The 24,011-nt window shown below is 45.0% G+C and overlaps 1 protein-coding gene across 7 annotated transcripts in view; it reads left to right on the top strand.

Annotated features, from left to right (window-relative positions):
* Window positions 1–2,383: 2,383 nt before the first annotated feature.
* The window catches only part of prickle2b (prickle homolog 2b), a 165,556-nt gene continuing 143,928 nt past the window's right edge, over window positions 2,384–24,011 (top strand). The window contains exons 1-4 of one of the 7 annotated variants that reach the window (XM_055647612.1): window positions 2,384–2,588; window positions 6,415–6,490; window positions 7,370–7,506; window positions 22,833–22,918. Coding sequence is in view for 1 of the 7 variants with exons in the window: in XM_055647606.1 (XP_055503581.1) it covers window positions 18,753–18,794; window positions 22,833–22,918 (128 nt within the window). In the remaining 6 variants the exon portion in view is untranslated. Of the gene's footprint in view, window positions 2,589–5,135; window positions 7,507–18,551; window positions 18,795–22,832; window positions 22,919–24,011 lie in introns of those variants that run through there. The other 6 variants (XM_055647608.1, XM_055647609.1, XM_055647607.1 and 3 more) reach the window with 6 other exon arrangements.

Below are 24,011 nucleotides of genomic sequence, written 5' to 3'. Positions count from 1 at the left end.
CCAAATAAGGGACACAAGGTCAAAATAAGGGACCAATTCCTGATGGCAATTCGTTGACCGACTCGGCCATGGCTGGGTGAATGATGAGTTGGTCCCGGGTGCTGGACTGCACACAAAGCCCAGCCGGCGGGCCAGCTGAGGAGTTTTGGCCCGCGCAATGCCGCACGCAAAGTCCGGCACCCCATACAACTCATCGACCGATGATCTGACGACCATGAGAAGGAGGGGTGGTGTTGTCGGCGGTAAGCGAAGGTCCGAAGGTCAGACAGCTGGCCAGGCTGCCGACCGACGGGTCTACTGGCGAGGCGCTGCTGCTGCACTCCATGGGCTGCACTACGTCGGGACGGGTGAGGCGGGGCCGGACACAGTCCCCTCGACCCGAGTAGTAGCAGTCAAATACGGGACAAGGGCGGTCCCGTATGGGACAAACCAATTTAGCCCAATATACAGGATGTCCTGGCTAATATGGGACAGTTGGCAACCTTAATTTTACCCCAAACACGTGGCCCATTGGCGTGATATCCCTTCCCTTATTTTGAGGGGCATCTCCACGACACCCTGCCCCCCCATGTCCAGCAGCGGAAGGATCCTAGACTGTGGTCCTCCCCCACCGAGCCTTGGCGTTGGCTGCACCGAGTTTCAGTGCATCCCTCAGCACGTACTCCTGCAGCCTGGAGCGGGCCAGTCCGCAACATTCCCCGACGGAAATCTCACTCCATTGGGAGGTCAACAACGTTCGGGCAGACCAAAGAGCGTCTTTCACCGAGTTGATGACCGTCCAGCAGCACTCGATGTCAGTTGCTGAATGCGTCCCTGGGAACAGTCCGTAAATCAGAATCCTCTGTGACGGAGCTGTTCAGAATAAATCATGACAGGGACCGTTGCAAGACTCTCTTTGCAAATCCACACTCTGCAGAGGTGAGCAACCGTCTCCTCTCCATAGCAGCTGTCATCGCATGCTGCATGTAGGTATGTTACAAAACCTACCTGAATCGTCATTAGGAATCTGCCCTCAGCCATGTCGGCGATTTTGGCGCTGTTTGGAGGGGGCGGGTTTAAAACGCGATTTTTACTAGGCTGCACTAATCGCACATGTTCAGCCTAGGAAATCATTAACGAAAAATCGCTGCAAGACCCGGTCACAAAAGGTATTATTAGTTTTATAGGCCTCAATAATATAGTTATAATAGTTTTAAAATTACTCTCTGATTCCGCAACCTCTCGCAGCCCCAGGGTTTTATAAAGCAAACAATTAAAGGTATGTACCTTATTTTTACATTAAATGGGGCATATATATAACCCTGTATATCAAGTTATCTATAGCGAGTAGTTCATTTTGGGCTTTTTATATCCCGCAGTATTTTTCTCGGCATTTGAGGGCACTAATCCAGCGCTATGTCAACATTCTAAACCAGCGCGCGTTCACATGAACCCACTAGAAAGCTGATTTAAATGGGCATTTATTTACAGCAATTGAACACTAAATTCCTTCCATTTGGCCTATAAATTAATGTAAATTAGATATAAAAATCATGTTATATTGTGAATTATTTGTGAATAATCTTTGGACACTTAGGCTATTTAAAAATGTTAATCTTTCCTTAAGAAATGGGCGTTTGACTATCCAAGATCACAGCTTTTTTGTAATGTCCATCGAAAATCAATAGGGAACAAGATGCTAATTTCCGAGTATGAAAATGGTCATAACCTTTTTAATACTTGAGATATGAAAGTGAATTTGGTGTCAAATTAAACTTATTGTTATGCTTTATCTAATGGGATAAATTGCAGACTTGATTTTTTAAATCTCAAAATTTTGTAACATTGCTGCTGCATGTGCATGGAATTGCACCACTGCATGGCATGTTATGTATCGGGTGCTGTGCAAATGGGCTCATGACACTACTACCATGGGGGAGAAGGTACACGAGATTACAAATTGCATCGGTGCATAGAGTGTGTGCGGGTGCAGGGGGGTTGTTGATGCAGCAGCAGGGGAGATACTGCACGGGTGCAAAGATGCAAAGTTCTATCCGCTCTATGATCTTTGCCTGGGAGTGCGCGTGCCCGCCGTCGCGGTGACGTTAAGGGACGGTCACGTGGTGCTGCCACGCCGCCGCCCTGCCCCCGCAGTGACGTAGAGGGACGATCACGTGGTGATGTCGCGTCTTCGCCCCGCCCCCCGCTCTCAGCCGTGACGCGTGGGGGCTGATCACGTGGTGCCTGATCGCCTTTCGCCCCTGCAGTGACGCGATGATGGATCACGTGGTGCGGGGGGGGGGGGGGGGGGGGGGACGCGCTGGGGTCGGTGACGTGTGGCGGAGCACTGTCGCCCCGCCCTCATCCGTGACGCGTGGGGGTCCGACACGTGGTGCCAGCTCGCCGTCGCCCCGCCCCCGCACTGACGCGCGCGGTTGGACTGGACCACGTGGTGCGGGCGCGCCCCCGCTGCGGCGTCGTCAGCCGGAGGCGGGAGCGGGATCGGGAGCGCGCGGGTCGTCGCCCGTCGTCTCCTCACCCGAGCCCCGGCAACGTGAGGGAGAACACCGAGAGGGGAAACGGCGACTGGCGGCCGGCGGCGGATTCAGGTGGGTGTTTGGCGGTGATGGAGCGGTGGCGGCTGCTCGGGGTCATCAACCTCTCCGGGACCCGCGACCAACGGCACTAGCACGCGCCCCCCCCCCCCCCTCCCCCTCCCCCCCCCCTCCCCCTTCCCCTCCCCCTCCCCCTTCCCCTCCCCCCCCCCCCCCTCCCCCTCCCCCTACCCCTACCCCCACCCCCTCCCCCTTCCCCTCCCCCCGGCACCGCAGCGCCAGCAGCAGCACCCACACTCTGTACCAGCACCCACTGTACCAGCACCCACTGTACCAGCACCCACTGTACCAGCACCCACTGTACCTGCCCTGGACCCGCCCCACTCCCCACAACAGCATCCACAGCACCACCCACTGTACCGGCACCCACACTCTGTACCAGCACCCACTGTACCAGCACCCACTGTACCAGCACCCACTGTCACCACCCACTGTACCGGCACCCACACTGTACCGGCACCCCACTGTACCAGCACCCACTGTACCAGCACCCACTGTCACCACCCACTGTACCGGCACCCACACTCTGTACCAGCACCCACTGTACCGGCACCCACTGTCACCACCCACTGTCACCACCCACTGTCACCACCCACTGTACCAGCACCCACTGTACCGGCACCCACTGTACCAGCACCCACTGTACCAGCACCCACTGTCACCACCCACTGTACCGGCACCCACTGTACCAGCACCCACTGTACCGGCACCCACTGTACCAGCACCCACACTCTGTACCAGCACCCACTGTACCAGCACCCACTGTACCAGCACCCACTGTACCGGCACCCACCCACTGTACCGGCACCCATTGTACCAGCACCCACTGTACCGGCACCCCACTGTCACCACCCACTGTACCAGCACCCACTGTCACCACCCACTGTACCGGCACCCACTGTACCGGCACCCACACTCTGTACCAGCACCCATTGTACCAGCACCCACTGTACCGGCACCCACTGTACCGGCACCCACACTCTGTACCAGCACCCACTGTACCAGCACCCACTGTACCACCACCCACTGTACCAGCACCCACTGTACCGGCACCCACTGTACCAGCACCCGCTGTCACCACCCACTGTACCAGCACCCACTGTACCAGCACCCACTGTACCAGCACCCACACTCTGTACCAGCACCCACTGTACCGGCACCCCACTGTACCAGCACCCACTGTCACCACCCCGTCTGTACCAGCACCCACCACGTACCACCACCACCCACTGTACCAGCACCCACTGTACCGGCACCCACTGTACCAGCACCCGCTGTCACCACCCACTGTACCAGCACCCGCTGTACCGGCACCCACTGTACCAGCACCCGCTGTCACCACCCACTGTACCAGCACCCACTGTACCGGCACCCACTGTACCAGCACCCACTGTCACCACCCACTGTACCACTGTACCAGCACCCACACTCTGTACCGGCACCCACTGTACCGGCACCCCACACTCTGTACCAGCACCCATTGTCACCACCCACTGTACCGGCACCCACACTCTGTACCAGCACCCATTGTCACCACCCACTGTACCAGCACCCACACTCTGTACCAGCACCCATTGTACCGGCACCCACTGTACCGGCACCCACACTCTGTACCAGCACCCACTGTACCAGCACCCACTGTACCAGCACCCACTGTACCGGCACCCACACTCTGTACCAGCACCCATTGTACCGGCACCCACTGTACCGGCACCCATTGTACCGGCACCCACTGTACCAGCACCCACACTCTGTACCAGCACCCATTGTACCAGCACCCACACTCTGTACCAGCACCCACTGTACCAGCACCCACTGTACCGGCACCCACTGTACCAGCACCCACTGTACCGGCACCCACTGTCACCACCCACTGTACCAGCACCCACTGTACCAGCACCCACACTCTGTACCAGCACCCACTGTACCTGCCCTGGACCCGCCCCACTCCCCACAACAGCATCCACAGCAGCACCCACTATCACTACACACACCTGCATCCGCTATCCTGGATCCCCCTCACACCCGCATACCTACAGCAGCACCGGCTGTCACCACACACACACACCCCGCAACAGCACCCACTAACCAGCACCCACTGTCACCACACACACTATCCATACGCGCACCCATGGTCACACCCCATCAGCACCCAGTGCCCTGGACACACTCTCAGTCACACCCCCCCATTGACATGCCCAGCCACATTTCACTTGAACCACTGTTACTTCCCCGGCACCCACAGCAGCACCCACTGCCCTGGGCCCTGCCATCCATGGTCAGCACCCGCACTGGACCCGCGCCCACCCCACCCATGGTCACGCACCCACAGTCGCACCCACCCACCCCTCCATGATCACGGCTGCACCCGCACCCCACGGACACTGACACCCCTCCCCACCCATGATCACACCCACCACCTACCCACTATCAAACCCACCCCATCATAATCACCCCCCACCTACAGTCACCCACAACCACTGCCACTCACTGCCATGTCCAGTCCTAATAATAATAATAATAATAATAATAAATTGTATTTATGGGCGCCTTTCAAGAGTCTCAAGGACACAATCTAATGCACCCATCGCCCACCTTCTCCCCCACGTACCGCCCACTCACAGCCATTCCCACCACTAGTGCACCCACCTGCACCCCCGCACCTCCACCATGCCACCCATTCCCTCACCCACCCCAGACCCTCTCCCCTGCCAGCATTCATTGCCGGTTCCACCCACCATCCTCTCCTATTCTCTTCTGCCTGCCTCTTTTTATAATTCACTGCATCGTTCACCATCATTCCTATTACTCCTGTGCATTACGCTCAACCTCCTCATCTTCATCACCATACTTGGCTCTTCATCCTCCTGACCATTGTAAGTAAGGGCAACTAACAGGTCTGAACTTTCCAAAGGGCACTGATTTTCTCTATCTCTCTCCTTTCCTTGCTCTGTGTTGCGTGTGCTCTTTGGTCTGAATGTCGGGGCTTGCATTAATTTGCAGATCATGACTGGTTCTGTACTCTTCCTCTGTGTCCTTGCTCAGTGTGTGCCTCATCGGCACATTTGAATCAAGTCATCTTGTTTTTATATGGGTGTAAAACATGACTTGTCTCCTATCTCTTTCCTACAGAATAAAGGTAGAAAACATAATAGTTTAATAATACAATGAAAGCTCTTTTTATAAAGGTCAGTTGAAGGAGATCCAGGAAGTGTGCGATGAAGTGCTGGAGATATATACCAGGAAATATAGAGTAATACCTCATTTAGTGCGACACTGCATAGCACTTTTTTCGTATAGCATTTTCATTTTGAAGCTTTATTTTTTTCCAAATATATAACAAAACCCATAAAAGTGGTGAAAATTTGCAAGTTCGAACAACCCATCATGACTGCCAACCTTTGTTTACGTTCACGTAACCAATCAAAACACATCACATGTGCATTAATTTCCTCTTGTCTGCTTCATTTAGCATTACATTTTTTTCGGAACGTATCTAGAGCGCTAATCGAGGTATTACTGTGTGTGCATCCTTAGCCAAATACATACAACATCCCTCCAAATCTTTCCTTCCACAAACCTGTTTAAACATCTTTCAAATGTCATCAAGGGCATAGCTCAGCCTGCAAAGCTTACAACCTTTCAATGTCTATTAAGAAAACAAATCAGCAATGGGTAGTAATTATCTGGAACTACATGATAAGAATCCTCCTTCAAAGCCCATCTTCTGTTAAGGAGCTTGCTCATTCATAGGCAGTGTTGGAGTACTCCATACTTGATTAACTCAAAACAGATTTAGTTCTATTTTTTTTCATACCAGAGATATCACTGAAACAACAGAGATTAGTGGTTTTTACAGACTTTCTCCATGATGCCTTCCATAACTTCAACAAAAGGTCAGCAAGAATGCCAGAGAAACACTGTAAAAGGCTCGTCAAAACATTTATAATTTGGTTTCTCATGATCTGCTGAGGCCAAAGCCGATAACTAGAGAAGCTCTGCAGAAATTATGCTCTGTGTTTTAATATTCCCTGTTGGACATGTGTTATATTGACGAAAAGGAGGCCATTTGGTCCATGAACTCTGTGTTAGATCTCGTGCAATCCCATGAGTCTCATTTACTATAACTTTCTATCTCACACAAGCTTTGATCACTCCAAAGAAGTACATTATGGTAGGTTAATTGGGTCGGAATAATTGTAATTTGTCCCTAATGTGTGTAAGATAGTGTTAGTGTGCGGGGATTGCTGGTCGGCACGGACTTGGTGGGACGAAGGGCCTGTTTCCGTGCTGTATCTCTGAGCTAAACTATAAAAACTAAGGGGTAATTTACAATAGGCAATGGAACTAGCAGTCAACACGCCTTTGGGATATAAGAAGAAACTGGAGCAATTGGGAAAACCCACTCAGTCACAAGGAGAAGGTGCAGAATTGCACAGAGAACATATGTGGACTGAAGGTTGGTCACGAGCTGGAAGACAGCTGCACTACCTGTGACTTCATGATGCCATCCTTTGCAATAATTGTAATGCAAATCTTGGAGGTTCTCTAAAGGATATAGGTCTTTTCCTGATGTCATCCAAACTTCAACGAAAGGTCAGCAAAAATGCCAGTTTTTATTCGGAAGGGCAGTACATAATCTTCTCATTTAAATATGTTCTGCCACTGGGTGAGATTATCACTGATTAATGATCTAACCATATATCTGTCTTTGCCATGTGTTACTTAATCACTTGAGTTAATAAAAGTACATGAATCTTGGATTTAAATTTCAGAATTTGACTGACATCAGTTGACATTTCCAGAAGATTGTTCGACATCATTACTACTTTTTCCAACTTGACTACTGAAAGACTAAGGTCTAATTTTTGGATGGTTTCCCATTTCAAGATATCTCAATCAGCGGGAAAAGGTTAGAAGGAAATTGTCCATTTATCTTCATCATCATGAAATCTTCAATCGAATTGTCCATTATCCATTCACATTCCAGGCACTATATTACAATATTGAAATTCATTCCCATTCAAACATGCAAAACACACTACATTGTACTGGCCACAAGTTGTGCAAAAGATTGCAACACACATTTGACTTCATCTCCATTTTCTGATCTTATCCAATACTTCGTGGCCAGGAAGTTATTGATCCCTGGCTTGTTGTTACCCAATTTTGAGTATCCAAAGTACTCTGATTTAGAGAATTCCAAAGATCAACTACCTTCTAAGTGAAGAGATTTATCTTAATTTCAGTGTAAAATGGACATCCCAAGACTATGAATCCTAGTTCGAGATTTTTCAACTAGACGAAACAGCTTCATAGGATTTTGTCTGTCATCCTTCATTCTAAATGTCAGAGAATATAGATCTGCTACCAAAAGGATACTGAATCATTGGGACAGAAGTGTAATAAGGATTTTAAAGAATCTCAGAATTGAAATGACTAAGCTGTCTGGAAATGATGAGAAAACTGAAGCTCTTTTTCTTCAAAACAAGTGGTTTAAAAGTTAAGATGTGGAAATTTTTCTACATAGCTAAGTCCAGAATGGGGCATAATTTTAAGATAACCAATAATAAATGATGGATTTTTTGTATAGATAGTCATTTGAATGCAGAATATCCTGTCACAAGATATTCAAAGCAAATAAATATCGTGTTTTAGTGGAATAATGATAAAATATGAGAAATATTGAGAGAAAAGGACAGATAATTATCAAGGCACAAGATTCTCTTGAGTATAAACATTGATATGTACTTGTCGAGCTTAATACTCTGTTTATCTACCATGGATTATATGTGATTATATGACAGTTTCAATCAGTGTATCACACCCTTTTGAATCTATTCCAAACATTTAACTCCCTTTTAAAGTGTTAAGGAATTCACTTTGCACTGCTTTTGATGGAATCTGTTATGAATGTTTACAAAGTATTTAAAAAAAATATTATGTGTATGTCACAGTTCAATCTTTTCAATTTCAACTTAAGTTCTTTAGTCTTGACCTGAAAGGTCACCTACTCCGTTTTTCCAAAGATGCTGCCTGTCCCCGCTGAGTTACTCCAGCTTTTTACGTCTATTTTTGGTTTAAACCAGCATTTGCAATTCCTTCCTACGCATTGAGTGTAACCTTTGGCTTTACAATCCAAAGTCTCATATTTAAACATCTTCCTATCATATGAGCCTCATAACATTTGAAAGTTCTGGACAATTTATCCTTGAGATTTTTGTTCTATTCGCTTAATTTCACAATTCTTTCCCAATAAATTTCCTAATAAGTCCTAAAGGTTTTCAATCTAAACCATTTTATTTTATCCATAGGTAATGTAATACTGTAACGCTAGATTTCCAATTTAAATCTAAAGCTTATAGCATCTTTTGGTCATTGCCACTGGGGCAATACAATAAACACTTATAACTACATATGTTACACTTGTATCTTGTGCACAGCATTGTCATAATTCTTTTGTTTTTAGCACTCCTTCAGGTGTTAGGATGCTATTTTAAATTATTTCATTGTCTCCCCATTTTCTAGTGCATTTCTCAGATATCATTTAATTCAGATTCCATTGTGATTTACTGTATGCAAACCAGCAGTGTCTCCAAGACGATTTATAATTTGTTTCCCATTATCATTTTTTACTGCTTCTTGACAGGTACTTTCTGTGCTGGGAACACTTAGCCTACATTTATATGCAAGAAAAACAGCATCTTTGTTTTTCTAGTTATTTTTAATATTCCAGGCAATTAATTTAAGACACATCTGCTTTGTGTAGACAAATCGCAAATTGTAATCATTGTGAAAATTCAGTAATAATGCAACCAAATTAATATAATTGTATGAAAAAAATTGGACATGTTTAAAAATGCAGGAATTTAACTATTGTATGTATTATTGTGGTGTTAAATTAAAAAAAACTGCAGATTTGAAATAAACTGCACTTCTTAAAGAATGATCGGGGAAACTATCAAATCATGATATTTTCAAACACCAGCTTCTTTTGTATAAGAAAGAACTACAGATGCTGGAAAAATCGAAGGTAGACAGAAGTGCTGGAGAAACTCAGTGGGTGATGCAGCATCTATGGAGCGAAGGAACAGGTGACATTTTGGGTCAAGACCCTTCTTCAGAAGAAGTCTGAAGAAACGTCTCGACCCAAAACGTCACCTATTCCTTTGCTCCATAGATGCTGCCTCACCCGCTGAGTTTCTCCAGCATTTTTGTCTACCTTAGCTTCTTTTGTATTGGTCAGTGACATATTTTAGAGAATGATAATTGGCATTTATTTTCAATTCAGTAAATGAACCAGAATGTGACATTTCTGACACCTCCAAATCGCGATCCCCTACACCCAGACAGAATGTGGATAGTGTTCCCCTGGTCCTCACTTTTCACCCCATCAGTCTCTGCATCCAACACATCATTCTCTAACATTTCTGTCACCTCCCACCGTGATCCCACCACCAGTCACGTCTGAAGCAATCCCACCGCCAGCCACGTCTTCCCTCTCCCGTCCATTTCTGCCCACTCAAAGCACCCCTTCCCCAGGTAATTTCCCCCGCAGAGATGTAACTCCTGTAACTCCCTACACCTCCTTCCTCATCTCCATCCAGGGATCCTAGCAATTCTTCCAGGTGAGACAGAGGTGCACCTACACCTCCTCTAACCTCATCTAATGCACCTGGTGTCCCAGATGTGGCTCCCTGCACATCAGCAAAACCAAGCAAAGAATCAGCAAGCCAGGGTCTCGTGGATCTCCCGGTTGCTAACAATTTTAACTCCAATTCCATTGCTACTCCGACCGTTCTGTCCCAGGCTTCCTCCATTGCCTGAGTGAGGCCACACTCAGACTGGAGAAGCAGCATCTCATATTTTGCCTGTGTAGTTTACAACCCAATGGTGTGAACATTGAATTCTCCAATTTTAGGTAACAACCCTTCCCCCCCTCCCCACATCCTTGTTTTCCCTTCTCTCTTTCTCCCTCCCCCCTCGCCCCACCTGGACTCGCATCTATTTCTCCCCTCCCACCTACATTCCCTCCTCCAACTTCATAATTTGCAACTCCTCAATCCTTTTGTCTGACACCACCTGCCTTTTCATGTCTGGCCTTTGTCCACCCATCTGCCTATCAAAAAACCCGCTCACCTCTAACAGCTGATTACTTGCCAGGCGATGCCCTACTCCTCTTCTCTTCCCACTTTCTCCGCATCACCACCACCACAATCGACCAGAAGAAGAGTCCCGACCCAAACTGTCACCTATCCATGTTCTCCAGAGGTGCCACCTGACCCGCTGAGTTACTGCAAGAACATTTTGTCTTTTTTCCAGAACCCAGAATGGTCCCCTCAACATTTCACACAATTTCAATTTTGCATGTTCATTTTGGTCTTGTCTGCTGGAAGTAACATGTTAACAAATTTGTTCATGTACTTGGTTTTGTTTGAAGGCACGTGTACTAAATGTATTTATTTTATGGCAGGAGGTAACATTTGAAAGTCGCAATTATCTTTTTTTTTCAACCAATCTTGTGGGTCCGCTTCTTTCTTTTTAAATTTAAAATATCACGAGCTTGGTTGTTTCCTTGTTACTCTGTCATCCAGCATGTATCATGATAATATTCAAAATATATATTTTTTTGTGAAATCTAATTCCAGCACATCATGTAATATGTTGACTTTTTAAACTAATGACCATATTATACAAAAGCTTCAATGCCATAGGACTGAATTATGAACATTGTTAAATAAACTTGTCATAAAGGGAAGTGACTATAATGTGAAGTCAAAGGGTTATGATGTTGTAAACAAGATAATAGTATTTCAGTTAAAAAAGAGATAAAATATTTCAAGCTAAATATGACATAAGATCACGTAAGTAAAAGGCAAATGGACCGCTGCAAATGATATTTGGGCAGCAACCCAGCACAATTTCCCTGGGGGGTAATTTTGAAGTTGGGCACAGGGATCTGGATGTGTGATTACACTATCCATTGTGTACCATGCTGCCAGGACTGTAACTTCATCATATGTTCATAATTGTTGCAGTGATTGGCTTAGAATATTAGCAAGGACTCGTTTTGTGTAAACCTCAATTAACTTTTAGAAACTTGCAGCTCTTATAAGGTAGTAAAATGAAGAAAGCGATCTGTGTATTCAATGCCAAGACCCGTGCCTTGTGGACCTGGATAAGTACTAGATGATGTTCAATACCTCCCATCAAGTACATCACTAACTGCTGTCACTACTGAGTTTACTTAGCCAAACAATGACATTGAAGAAGAATTGCATCTCATTTCATTGCTTTACCATTCATTGACATTTTGCACTGCAGCGTGTATGGCGACCACATCTTGCACCCTTTTCTACACTGCTAGCCCCTCAAACACAGTCGCTTTCTCACCCATGTAGGTTGCATGATGTACACTGGCACATTCACTGCCTTCCTTTTTGGATTATCAGCACAAGCTATTCAGAGGGGTAAAAAGGGGCTTGCACTTATCAATCCCCATGGAGCAGACGGTGCTGGCTGTTAGGGAAGTGGCAGTTGTGGAACATGTGGCCAGTGAACCCACACCATCACTTGATAGCATACTCAGCCAACGTGCCGCTATACAAGTAGGGTTTGTTTCTAACCAGGCTTGGCAGTTGGCAAATGATTTCACTGTGCCTTGCCACATGTGACAATAAAGTATTCCATCCCAAGTGTCTTACCTGCATTCAAGACCGGTGCTCGCTCATGAGAGACTAACGTTGTGCATGCTCCATAAGATACCAGTGAGGACATTGAGCAGATTGACCAGGGTTTCATTGGGATTCTGCCTTCATTATGAAACTTAGGGGCATCTTGCACTGATGCTTTTTGTACTGCTTGGAGTTCATCCTTTCCAGAGTGCTTGCAACACTCTTTACACGTGACCCAACCATCATACAGCATGTGATAGCTGAAGCCTTTACTTTCTTTGCTGCATAGACATTAACTAGCCAATAACATCTGACAGCTAGACAGACTGAAGGAGGGTCTCGAACCAAAATGTCATCTATTAATTTTCTCTAGATGTGCTGTTTGACCCACTGAGTTGCTCCAGCTTTTTGTGTCTATCTTCGGTTTAAACCAGCATTTGCAGTTCCTTCCTAAACATCTGACAGCTACTCCAGCTTCAACTAAACTTCTAAATGGTAAATTGGAAGCATGGACAACTGCCGTCCAAAAACAGCTTGCTGCCAAACAAGTTTAGGCCCTTACCTAGCTGAGGATAACGGGTGAAGTGTCCTCTTAGACCAACATTTGTAGCAGATATAGCAAGCAATCAAGTACATTAACCTATCTATATGGTATTGGTGGAGGCATCCTTATTGTTGTTGAACAGCTGCATTACAGAGGATTCTGAGCATTATTGACAATGAGAGAACCATCCAAGAAGTATTGGCAATGAATCGTCAATTCAGTGAAAGATGCAGTTTGGTCTGCAAGCGTAAAGAGTAACCAGTAATAAAATGCTGGCGACTGATATATCCCAAGGCATGCGCAGAGGTTTGGTACAGCCACTGCAAAGGCTCTGTGGGAAAGACCACTGTCCAGTCCTCCACTGCCACTGGATCAATGAAATTCTTGCTGCAAGATTACATAGATATGCAACGTACGCAACAATGAACTATCCAATAATCAATAATACCATTAATTGTCAGTAATAGTGTGTAACCAGGCCAGTGAAGTACAAACTGAAGCATGTAGTGCTTTCCAAAACGCACGTCCATAATACATTGTTGCTGTGGATAGGATGGTGCAGAGTGAATCGAGCCTGATAGTTGATGGGAATAAGCTGTTATTGAACCTGAAGTTCACGGTACTGAGGCCCCGGTACCTTCTTCCTGACTGTAGCAGCTAGATGAGAGCATGGCCAGGTTGTGGGGGGTCTATGATGAGATTGGCTGCTTTTTTGAGACAGCGCTTCCTGCAGAGTCATTCGATGGTGAGGAGATCAGTACCCGTGATATGGTGGGTAGTAATCACCACTTTCTGCAGCCTCCATCATTCTTGGGCATTCAAGTCACTGAGCCAGGCCGTGTTGCAACTAGTCGTTATACTTTTTACCGTACTCTAGTAACAATTCGAGAGTATTCAATATGCTGAATCTCAAACATCCGAGGAAGTAGGAGCCATGTGCTTTCTCCCTGCTTGCATCAATGTGCTAGGACAGATCTTCAGCTTAACGCAAGCCCAGGAACTTTAGGCTGTTGACTCTTCCCACTGTCATCCCCGTCGATAAAGATGGCTGCATAGATCCTCTGATTTCCCTTCCTGAAGTCAACAATCAATTCCTTGGTCTTGCTGAGAACAAGCTTGTTGCTTTGGGTCTGAGTCTGAAGAAAGCTCCCGACCCAAATTGTTGCTTATCCTTTCCCACCACAGATGCTGCTGATTTGCTCCAGAACTTTGTGTTTTGCTCAAGATTCCAGCATCTGAAGTTCCCTATGTCTCGACTAAAAAACACTTGATGTGTTAATGTTGGTGGGAGGTGCCTAAACTTGCAGTGTGTGTGTGTGTGGTAAGATGATAAACGGCATACAGAGAGAGGGTAAGTGCGGAAAACTGTATCCAACTAAAAAGGGTATGTGAGAACAAGAGTAAAATCCAAATGAGGTACCGACATCAAATGTTTTTTTAATAAAATATGGCATGGGGGGTGAATCAAAAACTCTGCGATCATTTGGATACAGTAATAGGATTTTCTTTTCTGGCTGGCCAACCTACCAGTTACTGGTCTGTTAACAAATGTGTGAATATGCACTGATTTAGAAACCATTCCTTCAGAAAGGCTCCAGTCGCTCCACCATCTGCTGTGTTCTATCATTTTCATAGAATCGTAAAATAGAATACAGAACAGAAATGGGCCCTTTTGCTCATTTTATCCACACTGATCATGATGTCAATCCTGTTTTTCCCTACATTAGGCTCGTGTCCCTCCAAGCATTTCCTATCCACAAACGTGTTCAAATGCCCTTTTAAACATTGTAAATGTATCCGTCTCTATCACCTCCTCTGACAGCTTGTTCCTGAGAACCGTCGCCTTCTGTGTTGGGAAAAAACTGTTCTCCTTTTAATTTCTCCAGTCTCACCTCAAACCCGTGCTTCCTAGTTCCAGACCCCTCCCTTGGCGTGGGTGGGTGGGGAAAAACATTTCCTAACACCCTCATAATTATATGTCTCCTATATCCCAGAGAGAATAAACGCGGCCCATCCAATTTCCTCAACAGCCTTCCATTCTGAGAACATTGTGGCGAATATCTTCTGCACTCTGTTGTTCCTGTGGTGTGGGCACCAGAACAACACCCAGTGACAACAACCCTTTTCCGGGGTTACGTCCGTGCCCGCGTGTCCCTAGAAAGGGAACACGCGGTGTCCATGGGGACTGTGGAGGCCTTCTGTAAACGCTGGCCACCACAGGAGGTCGAATATATTATAGATTAAAATGTTCATATTTTAATTTAATAATTTTGTTTAAGTGTTTTTTAAATTGTTTGAGGTTTCTACCTTCCCTTGTAAATTGTACATTTGTTTGAAAATCTAATTTTTTTAAAAGTGACAACAAGTGTGGCCTGACGTTTTAGACGGCTGCAACATTGAGCCATTGAACACGATGGCACAATTGTATCAAACACACAGCAATTACCCGCTGTCTTTATCTCTCTCGGGTTGCAGACCCCCTTAGAGAAGGGTTTCGACCCGAAACGTCACCCATTCCTTCTTCTATCCAGAGATGCTGCCTATGCCGCATTTTGTGTCTATCTTCCCTGAAAGCGACTCGTTCGGCCTCAGCTTCGTGTCACCACAAGTTATTACACCCTCTTTGGCAGCGATGGTTGGCAGCTGTATCAGACAGCTACTTGTAGCGTGGTGAAGGCAGAAGATACATACACGGTGAGAATGTAGCGGTGGAGTTTGGGAAATGGTTACAGCTAATTACAGTCTTGCAGCCACGATGGTTCATCAGCAACTTGTGTAGCTTATTCAAGAGACGACACTACAAACGTGTAAGCAATGTTGAGTAATTAGAGAAAACATTGCAAAAAGCCTCACACGCTATTAAATGAATGGCTTTAAAGGGGCGTTTGAATAATACATTTTAGAAATTTGAAGCCAGCGTTGTGTAAAAGGTCATTTAAACACAGCCATCTGTTGCATTGCACACCCAGCTCCAAGAAAAACATGAGTTTAGCCCTGGTAGACGGCCACTTAACATAGTTTTTAGCGTGGGTATCACCAACATTACCTTTTGTAGTCCGACCTGCACTTCCATCACCTTGAATGCATTTGTGCAGAATTATGTTATGTGTGGTTTTAACAATTTTTTTTTGTAATTTGTATTAACTCGCTGGAATCGGGGCGAGGGGTCGCCAATAAAAAAAACCACAATAGGTGACTGTAAATCTTTTCCGTCACCTAGCAACTAATACAATGAAATCGAAACTAGGTAAGAGTCGGTATCATTAGTCGCTACGGTTCACAACTGTCAACTTGGCATTTAGTAAACACGTAACATTCGAGGCAATTGTTCATGATCTCGAAAGGGGAGGTGATTTAATTTTCAGTACTTTATCCATAAGTAGCCCTCGCGTGTGACAGTAACATTGACTATTCACCGAGGTTAAGGTAGAAGCCCAATGTATTATTTCAGTGAATTCCCTCCGAGCTATTTGCGACGATTAGCTTGAATAATCTCCCGATGGAAATACTTTCAATTTTACTTCAAATTAAAACTACCATTAAAAAGAATAGCGGTCAAAAGATGGTATTGAGAGCACTTGGTTTTTTTTACCGGTGTGTCAGGCTGATTCTCCCTATTCCATCATACAAACGGCCACTCGTGATAACTGATACACTTTTTGTTTTGGTCCGGCTGTTGTCCTAAATTGTAAATATTTAAAACCTAAACATAAATAGTTCGCAGCCAATGAAGCAATTTATGGGACTTTTTTTTTGACAATTTGATTTTCAACAAACCACCAACTTTATTTTTAACGATCGCTGCATCCACGCAATCGTGCAATAAAGAATGGGGAGCGCTTTGAAAACGTGTAATTAACTTTTACAAATGCAAATTCGCAATCGGCAGCATTTGCACAACAAACGCACTTTCAATTGAAGGGGAAATGCTCACTGTATTTAAGTTCGTATCCTCTCGCATAGTCACATTTTTAAACTTCCAGTTTTTTCCTAACATTTTGTAATTGACTTCAAGAAGTCTGGTTCCCTTTTTTAGTGTAAATATTTTTTGACATAGACAGTACAACACAAGAATAGGCCCTTCGGCCCGCAATGTCTGTGCCGACCAACTCCTATCTGCCTGCACACAATTCATATCCCTCCATTACCTGCATATCCATGTGCCTATCCAAAAGTCCCTTCAATGTTGCTGTTGTATCTGCCTCCACCTCCACCCCCGGCAGCGCGTTCCAAGCTCTCCCCGCCCTCTGTGTGTAAAACAAACTTGCCCTGCATATCTAGTTTAAACTTTTCTCACCAATAATTCCTTAAATCGAAATCCCTCCCAAGCACCGTCATTGTTCCATACCAGGAGGAAATAAATTACTATCCCTCTCCCATCTCAGCTTTTTTTTAAATCACTGATTGCCCCTCAGTTCGCCCATAATTTCTGAAATCGTTCCTCGTATTCTTTCTGGACTAATTCTAAGTACGTTTGTTTCTGGTATAACAGTAAAGGAGTGTCATTTAGCAGGCAATTCTCATCTCAGCTGGCATTTATCGATCCTCAATAATGGTGGTAAGTTCTAATGTCATGTTGAACACACAGTGCTGGATTAACTCAGCGTGTTAGGCAGCAGCTGTGGAGAACATGTATAGGGACGTTTTGGGTCGGGATCCTGCTTCAGATTGGGTCTCGACCAGGAACGTCGTCTATCCATGTCCTCCAGCGATGCTGCCTGACCCACTGAGTCACTCCAGCACTCTGTGTCTTCTTTTGGGAAAACCTGCATCTGCAGTTCCTTATTCCTACATTCTTCTACTTTCGCGTTCTTCACCACTTAAATAAATGACCAGCTGTGAGTTCCAGTTATTCTGTCCAACCTCAGTACTGTGGGGACAGACTAGGTCCAGACACGTCCCCTTCCTCTTGCAATCTTTAAAAAATGCAATTCCATTTCTATTTTGAAAACCCAGTGGACCCTTTGCAAGATCCATGAGTCTTGACCTTCACCGTTCCTGTCACCAAAATAATTTCGGGCACTTTTCAATTTAAAAAAATATTCCAATGGACCTTTACTATATATAGAAACATAGAAAATATGTGCAGGAGGAGGCCATTCGGCCCTTCGAGCCAGCACCGTCATTCATTGTGATCATGGCTGATAACCCCCAATCAATAACCCGTACCTGCCTTCTCCCCATATCCCTTGATTCACTAGCCCCTAGAGCTCTATCTAACTCACTACCTAACACACTCTAATAACTCACATATACGGCATGTGACTTGTTCCTTCACTATTCCTGACACAAATAATTTTGGATGCTTTCCAACAAAAAAAAAACATTTTCCAATGAATCTTTACAATATTATATGACCAGTTTCTTCATTATTAATGTCACTGACATAATTTCGGACGCGTTTCCTTTCATCTCATTTAGTAGATCCGAAGAGAAAAAATGGAACTGAATTTATTTACTGTGATTAAAATTAAAAAAAGACGAATTTCCAATAGACCTTTACAATATCTACACGACTCGCTAATTCACTATTACTGCCACTGAAATAATTTCCTTCCATCTTATTTAGTAGATTTGCAGAGAAAAGTGGAACTGCATTTACCGTGCTTAAAATAAAGGTTAATTGTTTTTTTTTGTAATGAACAATTATTATTAGTCGCAGCACGGAACATTCAGTGCAATGTTGGATCTGGTAGGTTGTACAGCCGCTATTTGTTACAGGGGCGGAGTGTGTGACCGGAAGATGGTAAATTTCCATTCACAATATTGTAGCGAGCCGGCGAGAACGAACTCGAGCGCCGCTCTCAGGAGCTGTAGTTAAAGGAGTCGGCTAATTTAATTTCTCTCTCTCTTTCTTGTGTGCGTGTGTGTGTGTGTGTAAAAATATAAGTCTCTCTGCGTGTCTCTCCTCCGAACCAAGCGGCGTTGACCGACCCTGATATGTTTAACCGTAGCTCGAGAAAGCGTAACTCGGGCAAATGGGTGAGTATTGTGCTCCAGGTTAGATGCGTGTGTTGTAACAGCAGTGTCACCTAGGAGTCTATAATGTTGCAGCGCGATAGAGAGCTGCCCATCCCCCCCCCCCCCATTCTATACCGTGCGCAGAAAGGCAATGTAAAGGTCAGGCTTTTTTGGGGTGTACATTCCGGTGTAGTGTCATCCTTGCTACGACTGACTATTTTTTGGGGGCCAATATTGAGGCTGGAAGGTTGTATTTGACAGCCGCCTTGGTTGGGCAGGGAGAGAAGGTAACCTGCCGCCCTGCATATTCACTGCTGTCTCCACCTTTCTATGCTTGCGTTAGCAAGTTTGTAACGCCATGGTATCCACCTTTTTCCGTACAGTATGTTCTCTCCTTTTGAGTCGCCGGGCTTTGCCATTAGTGCACAGGGTTAATGGGCACAAAACGCGAGTCCAAGGTCCTTTTAAAAAATCTGCGATTTGAATAGGAGGTAGTGCAGTGTGTCACTCAGACACGGCTGTAGGGCAACCAGCTCCTCCAACCGTGGATACACCAATTATCCTTGTTTATACCTCCAGGGAACAGGAGGAGACCTCATTGAACGACGTACGAATTATATATTTGAAATATTTTTTTCAAAAACGTTGTAAACTTTAAAATCTGTTAAAACGTTAAAAATCTGTTGTAAACTTGACTAGTCCGGGTGTCAAGGGTTATGGGGAGAAGACAGGAGAATGGGGTTGAGAGGGAAAGAAAGATTGAATGGTGGAATAGACGGGCCGAATGGCCTAATCCTGCCCATTGAACTTATGAATTTATTAACTCATCGGACGTTTACCATCCTAAAACAGTATTTTTTTCCAAATTTTCAAGCAGCTTTTAGTTGCACATTGAAAGGCAGTGAGTTTTTTTCTTTAAAGAAAAAACATAGTTTGACAGATTTTTAAACGGCCAGATTAGCTTTCATTTACTTGTGAAATGTTGCCTCCAGGATGAAGCTCGCTTTAGCCTTTCAAACACTCATGTTCATCAGGCTAATTAGCTCCTTAAGGTGGTCATTGAAACTTCAAAGCTAATTGTTTATCATTATGCATCAAAGATCTTTAAAGATAGAACAAGAACAGGCCCTTCGGCCCACAATATCAAAGGCTAAAGGGATGTTCTATATTTAGCAATTATGGGGGAGTAGGTAGGATTGAGATTCAAAAAGACACAAATATAAAAATCTCATCCACAAAACAGAACTGTAATTCAGTTTTGAATAAGGGAAAAGTAGATCATAACTAATACATTTGTGGTATTTGATTTCAAACGTAAACCGATGCATTTATACAGTTGGTAAAGACCTTTTATAATATGTAACATGCTGATAAGTATTTCTACTGGTATGTTTAATGGTCAAATCGCTTTCATGCTAATTTTTAATATCTTGCCTGTAAAATTTTAGTTAGGAATTATTTGGTCACATTTTCCTTGATCTCCATTCCCATTGTCCCGTTTTCACACCTTACACTTTCTTATCTATGTACCTCCCACTGCCCTGACACAGTCTGAAGAAGGGTCTCGACCCGAAACGTCACCCATTCCTTCTCTCCCACGATTCTGCCTGTCTCGCTGAGTTACTCCAGCATTTTGTGTCTATATTTTTGACTAAAACCAGCATCTGTAGTTTGTTCCTTCACAAATGTCCACACAGGCTGGATTGGGAGATGAGATTAATACAGATGGGATTCCAGGGCTTGATGTGTCATGGTGGGCCGAATGGCTTGTTACCGTGTTGTGCCTCTGTTGATCTCTGAAGGCTGCAGGACTGGTAGGTTTGGTGATTAAGGCACATGGGACATTTGCCTTTCGCAACTGAGGTTTAGTTAAGAGAGACAGCGCGGAAACAGGTGCTCGGCCCTCCGAGTCCGCGGAGACCAGCACTCCCCGTACAGCAATCCCACCAACACTAGGGACAATTTACAATTTTACCGAAGCCAATTAGCCTAAAAACCTGCACATCTTTGGAGTGTGGGAGGAAACCGAAGCATGCAGAGAAAACCCATGCAGGTCACGGGGAGAACGTTCAAACTCCATCCAGACAGCATCCGTAGTCGGGATTGAACCCGGGTCTCTGGCGCTGTGGGGCAGCAACTCTACCGCTGCGCCACCGTGTCGCCCATGAGGTGTAGACCACATGGGATAAAATATCAGGGGGACACTGAATAAAACATGGTTTCTGCAACAATGTGTGTGTAGTTCTGGTCACCAGTGTACAGATGGGGTGTGATGGTGTAGAGAGAGAGTGTCAAGGAAGATTATTAGGATATGACAAGGGCTGAAACTTTTCAGCAAAGATGGCTGAGGAGCGTAAGCAGACATTTCATTGAATTGTATACAATTATAAGAAGCCTTGTTGTGGTGAACCTGAAAGACCTACTGTTCTTGCCAGAGCCAATTACCAGAGGACATGAATCTAAGTTAATTGGTGACAGGAGAGGGGTTATTGAGAACATTTCTCTGTCAAAGCATTATGGACTGGAATTCACAGCCTGCATGAGCGCTTAAAACAGAAACTCACTGCTTATAAAATGTGCGGAGATGACCACTTGAAGTTTATAGAATACAGGGCGATAGACTGAGAGCTGAGAAGTTGGATTTACTGAAGTAGCTTTTATTTGGATTGGTCTGATCTCCACTTTCCTGTGCCCTAAGTATCAGCCGGCTGTTCTATAACATTCTCACTCATTGATCTTTCAGCAGGATGGTTATAGAAATTGACAGCACCGCCATTCAATGTGATCATGGGTGATCATCCCCAATCAGTACCCCATTCCTGCCATCTCCCCATATCCCCTGACTCCGCTATCTTTAAGAGCCCTGTCTAGCTCTCTCTTGAAAGCATCCAGAGAACCGGCCTCTGAGGCAGAGAATTCCACAGACTCACAACTCTGTGTGAAAAGGTTTTTTCCTCATCTCCAATCGAAATGGCTTACCCCGTATTCTTTAACTGTGCCCCCTGGTTCTGGACTTCCCCGACATCGGGAACATGTTTCCTGCCTCTAGTGTGTCCAAACCCTTAATAATCTTACATGTTTGAATAAGATTCTCATCCTAAATTCCAGAGTTATTTGAAATGTTGACTGTCCCTCTGTCCACTTGATGCTTCCTAACTTGCTGAGTATCTCCAGTGTTTTCTATATTTCATATTTACTGCAATTGTGATATTTTTTGCTGTGGTCACAAGGCTGGAAGCACAATGACCAACCAGTGTTTTGTTTAGTTTAGAGATACAGTGCGGAAATAGGCCCTTTGGCCCGCCGAGTCCGCGCCGACCAGCGATCCCCGCACCCTAGTGCAATCCTGCACACACTAGGGACTATCTACAATCTTTACCAAAGGCAATTAACCTACAAACCCGCACATCTTTTGGAATGTTGGAGGAAGCCGGAGCACCCGGGGAAAACCCACACGGTCACGGGGAGAACGTACAGACTCCGTACAGGCAGCACCCGTAGTTTGGATCAAACCCGGGTCTCTGGCGCTGTAAGGCACCAAGTTGCCCCAATGTGAATCTTTGTTGATGAACATTTCCGTTTGTTGTTCTGTCTCCTCCCTGAGTCACACCCCGGCCACTCCCTCTTCTCCCCTCTCCCATCAGGCAAAAGGTACAGAAGTGTGAAAACGCACACCTCCAGATTCAGGGACAGTCTCTTCCCAGCTGTTATCAGGCAGCTGAACCATCCTACCACAACCAGAGAGCGGTCCTGAACTACTTTCGACCTCATTGGTGGCCCTCGGGCTATCCTTGATCGGACTTTGCTGGCTTTACCTTGCACTAAACGTTATTCCCTTTTTTTTAATCATGTAGCTATACACTGTAAATGGCTAGATTGTAATCATGTATTGTCTTTCCGTTGAACAGTCAGCACGCAATCTAAAAGATTTTTGCTGTACCTCGGTACACGTGACAATAAACTAAACTAAACTGCTGTTTTTGGCTTTTGAAGTGTTTTTAAATTGTTTATTGTACATGAAGACTTCTCACAAACCATTTATTATATCATATTTTACAGCTCTCAGCAGTGGATAATGCAGAGAAGGGGCAACCATGTAATGTGTGTGGAGACCAGTGTCCAGGCCTGACATTACATAAGTGGAGGTATTAACGTTTATTTGGCTGCACTTGAAATACTGATTTGATAATCAGTAATAATAAGTAATCTAGTTATATTTACAGAACTGGGTAACTCGGCTTCTATTATAATCATTCTAATACTGAGTTTTCAAAGTCAGTTAGGAATACCAACGTTATTCCCTTACCATGTATCTATACACTGTAAATGACTCGATTGTAATCATGTGTTGTCTTTCCGATGACTGGTAAGCACGCAACAAAAGCCTTTCACTGTACCTCGGTACACGTGACAATAAACTAAACTGTATAAATTGAAAACCTCTTTATTGAAAATAAGTGACTACTCTTTTACTAAGCAGCAATTAGTTGTATTAATAGTTCCAGTCTCTACTTATAGCCTGAAGAGTGTTTTGCGTAGGAAGGAACTGCAGATGCTGGTTTAAACTGAAGATATACACAAAAAGCTGGAGTAACTCAGTGGGACAGGCAGCATCTCTGGAGAGAAGGAATGGGTGACGTTTCAGACTGAAGAAGGGTCTCACCTCAAATGTCACCCATTCCTTCTCTCCAAAGATGCTGCCTGCCCCGCTGAGTTACTCCAGCTTTTTTGTGTCAAGAGTGTTTTTTTGTCATATGTCCCGAAACAGAACAATGAATTCTTTCTTGCAGCAGCACCACACATGTGTTATCACAGTTTATGTAGGAAGGAACTGCAGATGCCGGTTTATACAGAGGCACAAAGTAACTCGGCAGGTCAGGCGGCATCTCTGGAGAAAAAGAATAGGTGACGTTTTGGGTCGGAACTCTTCTTCAGTCTGAAAGTAGAGATGTGGGGGGAGGGGGACTCCGGTTTATTTACCCCCCCCCCCCCCCACCGTTACTTTCAGTCTGAAGAAGGGTTCCAACCCGATACATCACCTATTCTTTTTCTCCTGTAAACAATACTCATTGGACACCGTAATGAATAACAAAAAGATGTTCAATATGTAAAAGTGGACAAATAATGTAGTGCAAAGAGAAAATCAATGCTCCCTAGTCTTCAGTTTACAGGCACGGCATGGAAATGCATCCTTTGACCCACTGAATCCATGCCGAACATCGATCACTTCGTCACACT

This window comes from Leucoraja erinacea, chromosome 16 (genome assembly GCF_028641065.1).
Source record: "Leucoraja erinacea ecotype New England chromosome 16, Leri_hhj_1, whole genome shotgun sequence".
Taxonomy (NCBI): Eukaryota; Metazoa; Chordata; class Chondrichthyes; order Rajiformes; family Rajidae; genus Leucoraja; species Leucoraja erinaceus.
This window is presented reverse-complemented; position numbering and strand designations above follow the sequence as displayed.